Raw genomic sequence first — 13,686 nt, 5'->3', positions numbered from 1 at the left:
GATGACTAAGTGGGAGACCTGTGAGAAGCAAGTTGCAATAGTCTAAGTGAGAGGTGATAAGAGCGTGGATGCGGGTTCTGGTAGTGTGCTCAGAAAGGAAAGGGCGAATTTTGGTGATATTATAAAGAACGAAACGACAGGTTTTAGCAGTCTGTTGAATATGTGCAGAGAAGGAGAGGGAGGAGTCGAAGATGACCCCAAGGTTACGAGCTGATGAGACAGAAGGGTTGAATTGGGATAGCGTTTCGAAACCTTCAGAAAAATACTTACATCAAACTCAAGTAGTGCATCAATTTGTCCTTGTAATATTGGCATGCCCTTCAGCAATTTTTCTGGTACCATTGTTCTCATTACACCATCAGCCCTGTAGGATAAGAAAAAAAACCCCAACAACTTATCATTGGAACGCTAAAAGAAGTCAGCCAGTGGTGAATGCAAAAGTACCCATGCGGATCAGAATAAGCTTGCAACAGGTTCCAGTTTTGCCCAACAGGGTCGATCCAGTCCTGTAGTCTTGCCTTTCGTAGAGGATACAATTGGGAAAAAAATCTGAACTACATGTCCCAACATGGAATGGAGAGAACGCAGGTCTGGATGAACCCTTTTGGGAAAGATTGGATCCACCTAGCAACCGTAATTTTATGTTTCAATCTAGGACATGTATAACCGTACAAAACTGGATTGTCCAATAAAGTCAATGCCTTCAACCGTTGGCAGATACAAAATAACCAACACCATCTACAAATTGTTTTTCCCCTTTATCCCCCCATAATCCCCCTCCCCCATCCCTTACCTCCCTACCGTAATCCCCCCCCCCCTCCTTCCCCTTCCCCTTAAACACAACTTCTTAATAACAGTTGAAGCAAGCCTACACATATGATGGGACTTAAATTTGATATTCATCTGCGATACCTGGATCTACTACTTAACAGAACTTAAAATATGTTTTTATCCTTCTGAATTTATCCCTATTCGAAACATTATTATTCATTCTTCCTTACTCACAACACATTATCCCAACTTTCCTCCTCTCCCTATTCCCTACCTCTATCACCTTTTTCCCTTATCCTTTTTATTGTCCACCTCTTTACATATTATGTTTAGACTAGCCGTTAAGCCCGTTAAAACAGGCGAGATTTCCAGCTACCCTCCTCGCCGCCGCTCCCTCCCCCCTCCGTGCCGGGCCCCCTGCACTGACCTGACAGCAAGGTGAGAGGCGCTGTCAGGTCAGTGCAGGGGGCCCGATACAGAGGGGGGCGGGAGCAGCGGGGGGGGAGGGCTGGAGGTTGGTGCGCGCGATGTTCGTTTCCAGGCTCCAGCAGCATCGGCAGAGACAATGGCAGCGTCCGACAGTCCGACTCCGTTTCCCTCTCTGTTCCGCCCTCTGACATCATCACGTCTTGACGCGAGGGCGGAACAGAGAGGGAAGTCTCTACTGCGCATTTGCAGGTGAGTCGGTCACTTGCCATTTATATGTTTGATGTTTTATTCATTTTGTTTTATCTTGTAAATTAACTATATGACGTAAGCCGCATTGAGCCTGCTGACAAGTGGGAATGCGCGGGTTATAAATGTTACAATACAATACAATCATCAAAGAAAAACAAGCAATTTGCGTGAGTACTTTAATACCCCCCCACCCTTTCCCCCGCCTCTTACGCCTTCTACTTCTATGATGCCACGCCATACCTTGCCTTAAGAATTAAGTATTCTGCTCCGTGCCACTGCCGTTAGACAGTCCCAAAATGGGGCCCATGTCTGGCAAAAAGCCACCCCTCTAGGTGAGGCCGGCCAAGTCAAGCAACTCTAATTTTAAATGCAACAAGCTACAGATTGCTCACATCAAAACCACTGTGCAATTACATTCTGTCAAGTCAAACCAAACAGTGATGATTAAAACACTAGCAAAGCAATTTGCTACCAATATAAGAAATGTAAATGAGCCGCAGTGTAAAAATATCATACCTCAAGTTACTAAAAATGAACCAGATGCCACAACTCACTCCTAGGTATGCCTCTCCCACATCCAAGCCTCTCTAGAGGTCACGAACGACGGAATCTGTGCGCACAATTCGCAGAACAGCAACGAAGGGAAACTGTGCAGACAAGCTGAGCAGTGCCAATTAACAGCAATTTAAACCAATAATTGGCTATTAACGCCAATTAACAGCCAATTAAGTGGCACACACAACTATCATCAACTGTACACACAAATTTGCACACTAGGGTTAAATACGGGCACCGAAGTTTATAGAATCCTGCGGTATACTCATTAGGAAGAGATTTCTGCGATTATAATTGAGAGAGTCTAATTAGTGACTGTAAGCTTGACTCACACTTATTATAAAAGTACCTCCTATATTTATTAACATATATAAAAAAAATATATATGTTTAAAGAAAATATTTCGCTTTAGCCACAAAATGTTTCCAGGATTGCATTTTCTTAGTTATGTAAATTAATCCTATTTGACGGTTTTATTTATTTAATGTTTGGTTTTTGCCATATGGCACAAGCATTCTGCTCCCGTGTCAGGAATATAGCACATGGCAATGGCCTGTTGCCATTAGGTCAGGTTTACACTAGTTTATAAAGATCCAAAATACAATTATTTCTGTAAATGATATCTGTATACTACCCCTACCTGTCTTCCATCAACCATACACACAAACACACAGAGCTGGATCCAAATTAGCCTGACAGGGTTGCAGGGGCGTAGCTATTGTCTCAGGCCCATCCTCACCTTCTCCCACCCCCGCCGTGGCACTGCCTCCTCTCCTGCACTTCACGGTCTCTGTTTCCCACGCTCGCGGCAGCGCTTGCAATTTGCTATCGGCGCTGCCTGCCTGACAGTTGACAGATGCGGCGCAATGTCCTCCTGCTCCGGGGCCTTCCCTCTGCTGTGTCGATTCAACTTCCTGTTTACGCAGGGCGGAATGCACGCGGCAGAGAGAAGGTCCCAGAGCAGGATGTCGTCGCGCCGTGTCTGTCAGCTGTCAGGCAGCGCCGTTAGCAAATTGCAAGCGCTGCCGCGGGGGTGGGAGACGGAGACCATGAAGTGCAGGAGAGGAGGCAGCGCCATGGTGAGGGCGGGAGAAGGTGAGTGGAGGCAGCGCCAATAACTTTAAATTTGCTGGACAGACACGTGTGTGTATGTGGGGGTTGTAGTGCCCACCCATCCAACCCGTTGGCCCACCCAAAAATTGCCTTCTGGCTACGCCACTGCAGGGTTGATCCACTCCTGGCACTACCCCATTGCATGTAGGGAATTGTAGTTATTTCTCCATTGCATTCTTTAGGAAAAGCAAAGGTACAAGTCTCTGACTACGATGGAGTAAACCCAGGACTGGATCAGCCTAAGTGGGTGAATCTGGATGCCAATTCGCACCACCCATAGACCTGATGTAAATATTCATACCATATCATGCTAGCATTCTCTAAGAACCAGTTTACATTATATTCGATCAGAACGCCTGACAATGTTAAATGTTCTTACAGGTTACTTCCTGTTCCGGGTCAGAGGGAGCAGGGAGCCAGTGGAGCCGACAGGCGCGCGGCTGCTCTCTGCACCCTCCAGCAGCCAAGAATGCACCCAGGGAGGGGGTGTCATTGCGCCAGGGAGGGGGGTGTCGTGCTGCACCCTGGGGGAATGGACACCGCTGCACCTGGGGAGGGGGTGTGCAGCGGCGATCCGCCCCGGGTGGCAGCCGACCTTGCTACGCCACTGCCTAAACTGACAGTGCTGAGAACTAGGGCAACCTGGTTCAAATCCCACTAAATCTCCTTATGGTCTTGGGCAGGTCACTTAACCCTTACTTGCCTCAAGTAGAGACCCTCCCGGTTAGAAAAATAACTACTATACCTGAATGCACCACACTTCAATCATTTTTGGGCTTACAGGCAGTACATAAGAAATTAAATATATCTTTCAGTAGAACAATTATCCTAAATACAAATCTAAAGCAACAGTAGAGTGGGCTCAGCAAGAAGAAAGCCAATGTCCTCAAGTAGCCCATTGAAAGCCCAGAATCAAACCAAATAGAAAATCTGTGGCGAGGCTTGAAGACTGCAGCCCAGAGAACATCCCCAGCCAACTCCAAACAGAGCCTGATATTCTGCCAAAAATGAGTAGAAAATGCATCACCCTGCTGTGAAAAGCTGTTAGACAAATGACTCATGGTGTGAAATAGCTTTCCATAGCATGTTGAGGGGTGTGAAGACGGCATCAAGCCATCTTAGTTTCTGATTCTTAATTACTTTTTTCTAGAATATTTTTATAACTGTTCTTTCCTGTTTAAAAGTATAAATTATGGTTGTGCAGATCAGTGAAAAGTCCCTCTTTAATGCATTCCAAATTCTAACTTTAAAATAGCAGAATGTTTAAAAAAAAAATAATGTTAAAAGGTGTGAAGACACTAGCCAAGTCCCCCTGCATTTATACAATTTTCATTCTTTCCCTTCCACCCCCAGAAGGAGAATGCACTCCCCTAGAACATTTAACAGCTTTTTAAACAAGAATTCAAGATAAAGCCTACATAATTCTAGTACTTGAATATTTGGGAGGGAGGGGCGGCCATTTTATCATGTTTAGAAAAGAATTGATAAAGAACTTTTTTTTAGCGGCTTAAGGTAGCAATTTAAAACATGGGGGGCGAGGTCACGTGGTACCATGGTGGAGAGCAGTCGCTGAAAAGCGGAGCTCCCACACTTCCTTGCATATTTATCAGCAAAATCGGCACCCGAAACGAGTTAAACACAGAGAATACCTCTTTTAATACATCGGAGGGTAGCGAGCACGAGACAAGACCTCTTATTCGACAGCTCGTTGTGGAATGGCCTCAAGAATTCAAAAGAAAGAGAAGGAAAAGGGTAAGGCCCTAGATTCCAACATGGCGGACTCCTCGGTGTGCTCCGCGTGGACCGCCGAGATCACTGCGGAGGTTACGGCGGCAGTGGAAGCAGCTTTAGATAAAAAACTGCAGGCTTTATATGACCGGGCTGAAGCTGCCCATGAGCGATTAGATGGATTTAATTTAGACCTCGACCACATGCAGCAGCGAATCAGCGACATTGAAGATCGCATGCAGGAGCCAGAGGAGCATAGAGCGGAGCTTCAAAAGAAGGTGCAAGACCTAGAGCACAAGTTAGACGATTTAGAAAATCGAGCAAGGAGGAACAATCTAAGACTTGTTGGGTTACCGGAAAATTTAAAGGATGCAGAACTGGTGGGTTTTCTGGAACGCTGACTCACGGAGACGCTACGACTAAACAACTTGCAGGATCCACTGCGAATTGAGCGGGCGCACAGGTTGGGGCCTCGCCGGCAATCAAGTGACAAACCCAGAGTGATAATTATGAAACTTTTACAATATGGCCACAAGCAGGCGATTCTGAGAGCTATTCGAGCAGGTCAGCCATTGCAATATGAAGGTAGAAAAATTTTATGTTTCCAGGACTATTCAATCAGTGTGGCGACGGCGAGGCGGGCTTTTGCTCCAATATGTGCGGAGTTATATGAACGCAAAATTAAGTTCTTTTTGATATATCCGGCCAAACTACGGATTTTTTATGATGGCGGGGAACATACTTATGAGACAGTGGAGAAGGCCAAAGACTTTCTGAAAACGCTGCCAATTAAAGCAACGAAATGAAACAGCACATGGCAGTTAACGCCATGATTGGAGGATGTGATTAACAAGACTGAATATCAACAAAGAGACCTTATAAGAAATGAAAAACGGAGTGAGCTGTAAAGCTGGATGGAAGATTCGACATATGCTGAGAGCGCTGATGGAAATGCAGGAGATTTTCAGAAAATGTGAGAATAACAGCTGAATAGTAATAGCCTGGTGAAGATGAAGAAATTGGACGGATGGAGTATTCGTGACATGAGACTTAAGAGACGGCGACTTGAGACTCTAGATTAAAGACTGCCTAATGGAAGGCTCTGTCTCACTAACTGCTCAACACTCTTGTCTTGTATTATCCGACTGCTGTATAAGGTACATTGCAATAAGAGTGGTAATATAACTGAGAATATAGTCATAATCGGGGCCTATAATCAAACTAATAAGGGAGGGGGTGGGGTACCTATACGTGACCGGTTCTATAAGAAATACAGGGGGGGAATGGGACTAGGAAAGGGGAAGATGGGGTATTTGGGGGGGGGGAGGGAGGGAGGAGGGTTTGGGATCAGGGGCAGGGAGGGAGGGGAAAGTTGAAAGGTCAACACAGAGGATCACATTGTGAAGCTATGGATATGAATACGGGGATTGGAGGGAGCCACCTAATAGCTGGGGGCGGGAGTAAGCTGGGATGCTCCCGCCTTCCAGAAAAATTGTGTTTAATGAGAGTTAATATACTGAGCTTTCATAGAACCAATTATGGTTAAGATAATATCATGGAATGTGGGGGGAATATCATCACCCATCAAACGATCAAAGATCTTACAAGCGCTGAATAGACACAAGGCACAGATAGTCATGTTACAAGAAACGCATTTGAAAGCAGATGAACATAAAAAACTGTGCCGCTGGTGAGTGAGGGACCTAGTTGATAGCCCAACTTCAAACAAAAAAGCGGGGGTAGTCATCCTATTTAGGAAAGGGGTACAGTGTATGATGCACAGAAAGATTCAGGACTCCCAAGGTAGATATATTATTCAACATATTACACTAAACAATAGGCCACTGTTACTGGTTAATATATACGCTCCAAACCAGTATGACAAAAAAATTTTTCAGACACTCCTAAAACATGTACAAAGCTTTGACCAGATGCCGATAATAATCGGAGGAGATTTTAACCAAGTATTTGATCCCCTGGTGGATAGCACTGGCCCCTCTCGGATAAGACCGGTGAATTATTCCAGGGGAGTGCCGTGGGTGTGTTCGGAGCTGGAGCTGTTGGACTCCTGGCGCTTGCTACATCCAGGGGACCGTGATTATACCCATTTATCAAGAGCCCATGGCACTCAGTCACGTATAGATTATCTGTTAATATCACAACGCACGGCGACTCTACTGGAGAAGGCAGAGATTGGTCCCACCCTGGTGTCTGATCATGCAATGATATCGGTGACCTTGAAATGGGAAGCTGAACCAAAGGGACCATATTATTGGAGGTTCCCAAGAGCTTTATATTATGATTCCCAATTTCACATATTTCTGAAAGATAGATGGAGGGAGTATGGGGAATTTAATAGAGAAAGCTATGAATTAGATCCAATACTTTTTTGGGAGGCAGCTAAAGCCGTACTGAGAGGACATATAATATCATATTCCACCCACAAAAAGAGAATGAGAGAAGCCGAGTTGGCACGATTAGAGAAAAGGGTGCGAATGCTTCGACAACTATACGGTAGAACGCAATCCAATGCCCATAAGAAACTATTGCTGCTGACACAGGTAGAACTCAATCAATTGATTCACTCTCACACACAAAAGTCTTTGATGTATTATAAATACCAGCTGTACCAACATGCTAACAAGCAAGGGAAACTTTTAGCGAGATTGGTTTGCCAGGTGGGGGGGAGGAGATGGGTAACACAAATTCAGGATGAGAAAGGTGTTAGATTTCATACTAATGAGGATATTAATAGAGTATTTGAAGACTTTTACACCCGCTTGTATTCTCAACCAGAGGATGAGGGACTGGAGGCGACTTCATATTTAGGGGGACAGGTACTCCCACAGCTCAAAAGCCATCAACAAGACATTTTAAATGCAGCCATAACGGAGGAGGAAGTCCAATGGTGTATACGGGATAGTCCACTCTATAAGTCGCCAGGAGTGGATGGTTTCACCTCAGAGATATACAAAATTTTAATTGAGGACGTTGGGACATGTGTAACAAAGGTCTTTAACAAATATGTAGAAAGAGGTGAACTCCCAAACTCGCTGAAAACGGCGCAAATAATTGTGTTATTGAAGCCGGGAAGAGACCCAACTCAAACAGAATCTTATTGACCTATCTCATTAATAGCTTATGAAGCTAAACTGTTTGCTAAGATTCTGTCAAATAGACTAGCTAGATTTTTGCCCCACTTGGTGTTGGATCCACAGGTGGGGTTTGTGCGAGGCCGCTCAGTAACAAAAAATCTGAGAAAAATTTTGTTAGCATTGGAACACATAACATTGAGTAAAGACCCGTCCATATTGATCAGCTTCGATGCACATAAAGCATTCGATCGAGTGCGATGGGACTTTATGTTTGGAATATTGGAGGCATATGGGATCAATGGTTTTTTTGGGAAGGCCATTAAATCATTGTATAATGGCCCTATGGCGGAGGTGATGACAAATGGACTGACGTCCGGACGATTTGAGGTAGCTAGAGGTACTAGACAGGGGTGCCCTTTGTCTCCACTTCTGTTCGTGCTGGTGATAGACCCTCTAATTAGGGATATTTTGGAATCACCAGAGATACAGGGGGTACACATAGGACTCGAGCATTTTAAGATATCTGCCTTTGCGGATGATTTGTTAGTTATCCTCACACAACCTAATATATCCTTGCCAGTGGTCCTAGAGACTTTGAAAGAATTTGGTGACTTTTCAGGTTTTGGCCTTAATCTGGACAAATCTGAGATTCAATTGATAAATTTGACAGAAACAGAGTGGTCTCAGTTAGCATGTCCACTAAAACGCGCAAACAATTCATTTACATACTTAGGGATACAACTGCCGGGGGATCCTTCCAAACTATACCAGATGAATATAGCTAAATTGTTTGAGTTTACAAAGCACCTCTTAGACAGATGGACTAACTTACCGCTATCCTTGCTAGGCCGCATTTCTTTATTCAATATGATACTCTTCCCGAAGTGGCTGTATTGCTTTCAGGTCTTACCACTATTTCTTTAAAAAAAAGACTGGAGGAAACTGATGAGTATGCTCTCAAAGTTTTTTTGGAATCATAAACGGCCGCAGATAAATTGGCAAAATATGCTGGATTCTTGGGAAAGAGGAGGAATGGGGGTATTGAATATATTGCGCTACAATAGAGCTTGCTTATTGAGGCATGTGGGGGACTGGCTCAAGGAGACGTCTTATTACACACCGCGAACAGTGGAGGAGAGGTGGGTTAACCCGCTGCATTTACATTATGTGCTGCAGGCCAAACAGTCCTCACTGCCAAAACATATAAAGAGCAGTCTGTTGGTTAGACCACTTAGATTGGTGTGGAGAGAATTGAGCCGCCAATGGGCGTTTGATGCACAACAGAGTGGATTACTACCTATAGTGGGGAATGGAGACTTCCTTCCAGGAATGGATAATTTTAGATTTAAAATTTGGAAGCAAAAAGGGCTTAAAATTATACAAGACCTGGTAGACTCGACTGGTAGGCTGAAAGGGGTGGAGTCATTGGGGATAGGAGAAATATCGTGGATGGATGCCTTCGCATATCAACAGATCTCTCATTATGTAGTAGGGATTCCCAAACAATTCCTTGTTGTGGATGTGCCCAATAAAATAGATCAATTGTATGAAATGCCTACTGAGGAAGCAGTATCAATATCACTCCTTCACAAAAGGCTCTTACAAAATAAGATACATCAAAATATGAGCCATCTCCTACTGAAATGGTCAGCAGACCTTGGGAGGGAGGTGACATCACACATGTTGCTGAGTTGTATACGACAGATCCCTAGACGAATAGATAGCGCAGAATTAAGAGAATGTCAAGGAAGGGTAATTTTTAGGGCCTATACATCTAAATCACGGCTTTTCAAAATGGGAGGGGTGGGAGAACCAATTTGTGGGAGATGTGGAAGTGCGCCCTGTACATATTATCATGCTCTGTGGGAGTGCCGGGAGATCCAACAGTTCTGGACTAAAATATTTGGGTTTTTAGGATACTTGGAACATAAGAGCATTTCACTGAAACCGGAACATGCCCTATTGGGGATGGACGCCATGTTGGGGGCTGGTGCTGTCCACCATAATTTGTTGGTATATAAGGCCTGCTTAGTGGGGAAAATATGCATACTGGTCAATTGGGTTACACAGGAGCCTCCGACATACTGGCAATGGCGTAATAGATTTCATGCCTTATTGTTGATGGAAGTCCGAGCAGTCGCTTTGCGATTCAAAAAACAAAAAGAATTGTATCTTACTTGGAAAAACTATATACAGTGGGGGAAATAAGTATTTGATCCCTTGCTGATTTTGTAAGTTTGCCCACTGACAAAGACATGAGCAGCCCATAATTGAAGGGTAGGTTATTGGTAACAGTGAGAGATAGCACATCACAAATTAAATCCGGAAAATCACATTGTGGAAAGTATATGAATTTATTTGCATTCTGCAGAGGGAAATAAGTATTTAATCCCTCTGGCAAACAAGACCTAATACTTGGTGGCAAAACCCTTGTTGGCAAGCACAGCGGTCAGACGTCTTCTGTAGTTGATGATGAGGTTTGCACACATGTCAGGAGGAATTTTGGTCCACTCCTCTTTGCAGATCATCTCTAAATCATTAAGAGTTCTGGGCTGTCGCTTGGCAACTCGCAGCTTCAGCTCCCTCCATAAGTTTTCAATGGGATTAAGGTCTGGTGACTGGCTAGGCCACTCCATGACCCTAATGTGCTTCTTCCTGAGCCACTCCTTTGTTGCCTTGGCTGTATGTTTTGGGTCATTGTCGTGCTGGAAGACCCAGCCACGACCCATTTTTAAGGCCCTGGCGGAGGGAAGGAGGTTGTCACTCAGAATTGTACGGTACATGGCCCCATCCATTCTCCCATTGATGCGGTGAAGTAGTCCTGTGCCCTTAGCAGAGAAACACCCCCAAAACATAACATTTCCACCTCCATGCTTGACAGTGGGGACGGTGTTCTTTGGGTCATAGGCAGCATTTCTCTTCCTCCAAACACGGCGAGTTGAGTTCATGCCAAAGAGCTCAATTTTTGTCTCATCTGACCACAGCACCTTCTCCCAATCACTCTCGGCATCATCCAGGTGTTCACTGGCAAACTTCAGACGGGCCGTCACATGTGCCTTCCGGAGCAGGGGGACCTTGCGGGCACTGCAGGATTGCAATCCGTTATGTCGTAATGTGTTACCAATGGTTTTCGTGGTGACAGTGGTCCCAGCTGCCTTGAGATCATTGACAAGTTCCCCCCTTGTAGTTGTAGGCTGATTTCTAACCTTCCTCATGATCAAGGATACCCCATGAGGTGAGATTTTGCGTGGAGCCCCAGATCTTTGTCGATTGACAGTCATTTTGAACTTCTTCCATTTTCTTACTATGGCACCAACAGTTGTCTCCTTCTCGCCCAGCGCCTTACTGATGGTTTTGTAGCCCATTCCAGCCTTGTGCAGGTGTATGATCTTGTCCCTGACATCCTTAGACAGCTCCTTGCTCTTGGCCATTTTGTAGAGGTTAGAGTCTGACTGATTCACTGAGTCTGTGGACAGGTGTCTTTCATACAGGTGACCATTGCCGACAGCTGTCTGTCATGCAGGTAACGAGTTGATTTGGAGCATCTACCTGGTCTGTAGGGGCCAGATCTCTTACTGGTTGGTGGGGGATCAAATACTTATTTCCCTCTGCAGAATGCAAATAAATTCATATACTTTCCACAATGTGATTTTCCGGATTTAATTTGTGATGTGCTATCTCTCACTGTTACCAATAACCTACCCTTCAATTATGGGCTGCTCATGTCTTTGTCAGTGGGCAAACTTACAAAATCAGCAAGGGATCAAATACTTATTTCCCCCACTGTACATGCCCTTGCGCCCCGCGCCCGTAGCAATATTATTAACAGGTTGGGGGACCCTCGCATTCCTACATGAAACTCTGTAGCATAAAAGGTGGCCTTACATCCCTGTGACTAAGTAACTGATGCTTCAAAAAGGGGGGGGAGGGGGGGGGAAGGGGAGGGGAGGGAAGAAGTACAATAAGTTAAACGGGATAATGGACGAGGAGGGGAGGGGGGCATTTCAATTCATGTTGAGAATCACCATCTAATGTTCTGTAGATTTGTTAAGGGATGCGATAGGGAGATATAATGCGTTGGGAACTAATGGATGCTGTTTTGGATAACTTTATTATTAGATTATATACAAAAGTTTGAAAATTGATGACGATGTTGGTCTATATCAAACGAAATTTGTCCATACAATTTACGTTGGTTTTGTATGTTTGGAAATGTCATCAATAAAAAATTGTTTTAAACTAAAACATAGGGGGCAACGTGGCCTAGTGGTTAGGGTGGTGGACTTTGGTCCTGGGGAACTAAGGAACTGAGTTCGATTCCCACTTCAGGCACAGGCAGCTCCTTGTGACTCTGGGCAAGTCACTTAACCCTCCATTGCCCCATGTAAGCCGCATTGAGCCTGCCATGAGTGGGAAAGCGCAGGGTACAAATGTAACAAAAATAAAATAGATACTATTGGAGATTCTACATGGAATGTTGCTATTCCACTAGCAACATTCCACGTAGAAGGCTGCGCAGACCACACTGGTGATCTGCAAGGGCCGACTTCTAGTGGAATAGCAACATTCCATGTAGAATCTCAAATAGTAGCAACAGTGGAGGAGTGGCCTAGTGGTTAGGGTGGTGGACTTTGGTCCTGGGGAACTGAGTTCGATTCCCGCTTCAGGCATAGACAGCTCCTTGTCACTCTGGGCAAGTCACTTAACCCTCCATTGCCCCATGTAAGCCGCATTGAGCCTGCCATGAGTGGGAAAGCGCGGGGTACAAATGTAACAAAAAAATTCAGTTTCCAAAACAAAAAAAAAAGGCCACCCACTGGTTCAAGTGGAAGTTCTTGCTGTATATAAAATTGAATTTTTCCTGCCAATTAAATTGTCTTCACATTTGACAAATATTGTCTGCTTACTACTACATTTTTTCCACGTGGAAAAAAAGACAACTTGTTGATTGCCTGCAATTGATTACCTGACTTGGAGAAGCCCTCAATCAAGGATCATCAATTTTGGCCACAACGTATCCCAGAAACATGAATTCTTTTGGTCCGAGGAGTGCCAATGCATGCAACAAAAGGACAGAAAAGCACTACAGCAATCACAGGAAACTTTACTGGAGCAAAGTCAAAGGAAGCCCGACACGGCGGCATTTTGGCAAACTGCCCGCATCAGGGGATAAATCCTTTGAAGTGGTTTTGGCTATGTTTCACCTGAGGCTGTAAAGGTTCAGCAAACCAATCCGAGCTGGTTCTGATGCTCAGTTCTGAGGCTTGCTAGGAGTGTAAAACTTTATAGAACAGGTTCTGCTGAGGATTCATTGTTCAGCATCTCGGGTACAAACAATGCCAGCCCTGCTGGACCTTCTGGTTCTGAGGTGAGTCTCCTTTTTCCCTGTTTATTCCCCCCCCCCCTCCTTTTTGTCTAGCGAGCAGAGTTAGGGCAGTACATGCTGAGGACTGGGGTACTGGCATCTCAGTAGGTTATGGATTTGGGGTTTTGTTATTTTTATTTTTAAATGCTGTATTACTTTATTGCTTTGTTCTTTTCTTTCATATGTTTTTTTTTCTGATTACTCTGGTTTTAATTGTCATTTTAGTTTTTATGTACCCTACTTTAATGGTTTATTTATTTACTACTACTACTTAACCTTTCTAGAGCGCTACTAGGGTTACGCAGCGCTGTACAGTTTAACAAAGAAGGCCAGTCCCTGCTCGAAGGAGCTTACAATCTAAAGGATGAAATGTCAAGTTGG

At 44.5% G+C, this 13,686-nt stretch overlaps 1 protein-coding gene across 1 annotated transcript in view; it reads right to left on the bottom strand.

Moving 5' to 3' along the window:
- The window catches only part of LOC115464823 (clathrin coat assembly protein AP180), a 198,366-nt gene that overhangs the window by 100,982 nt on the left and 83,698 nt on the right, over positions 1 to 13,686 (bottom strand). Inside the window, exon 6 of the mRNA XM_030195181.1 lies at positions 271 to 364. Coding sequence (XP_030051041.1) covers positions 271 to 364 — 94 coding nt within the window. The remainder of the gene's footprint in view (positions 1 to 270; positions 365 to 13,686) is intronic.

The sequence above is a fragment of the Microcaecilia unicolor genome, chromosome 3, assembly GCF_901765095.1.
Source record: "Microcaecilia unicolor chromosome 3, aMicUni1.1, whole genome shotgun sequence".
Lineage (NCBI taxonomy): Eukaryota > Metazoa > Chordata > Amphibia > Gymnophiona > Siphonopidae > Microcaecilia > Microcaecilia unicolor.
This window is presented reverse-complemented; position numbering and strand designations above follow the sequence as displayed.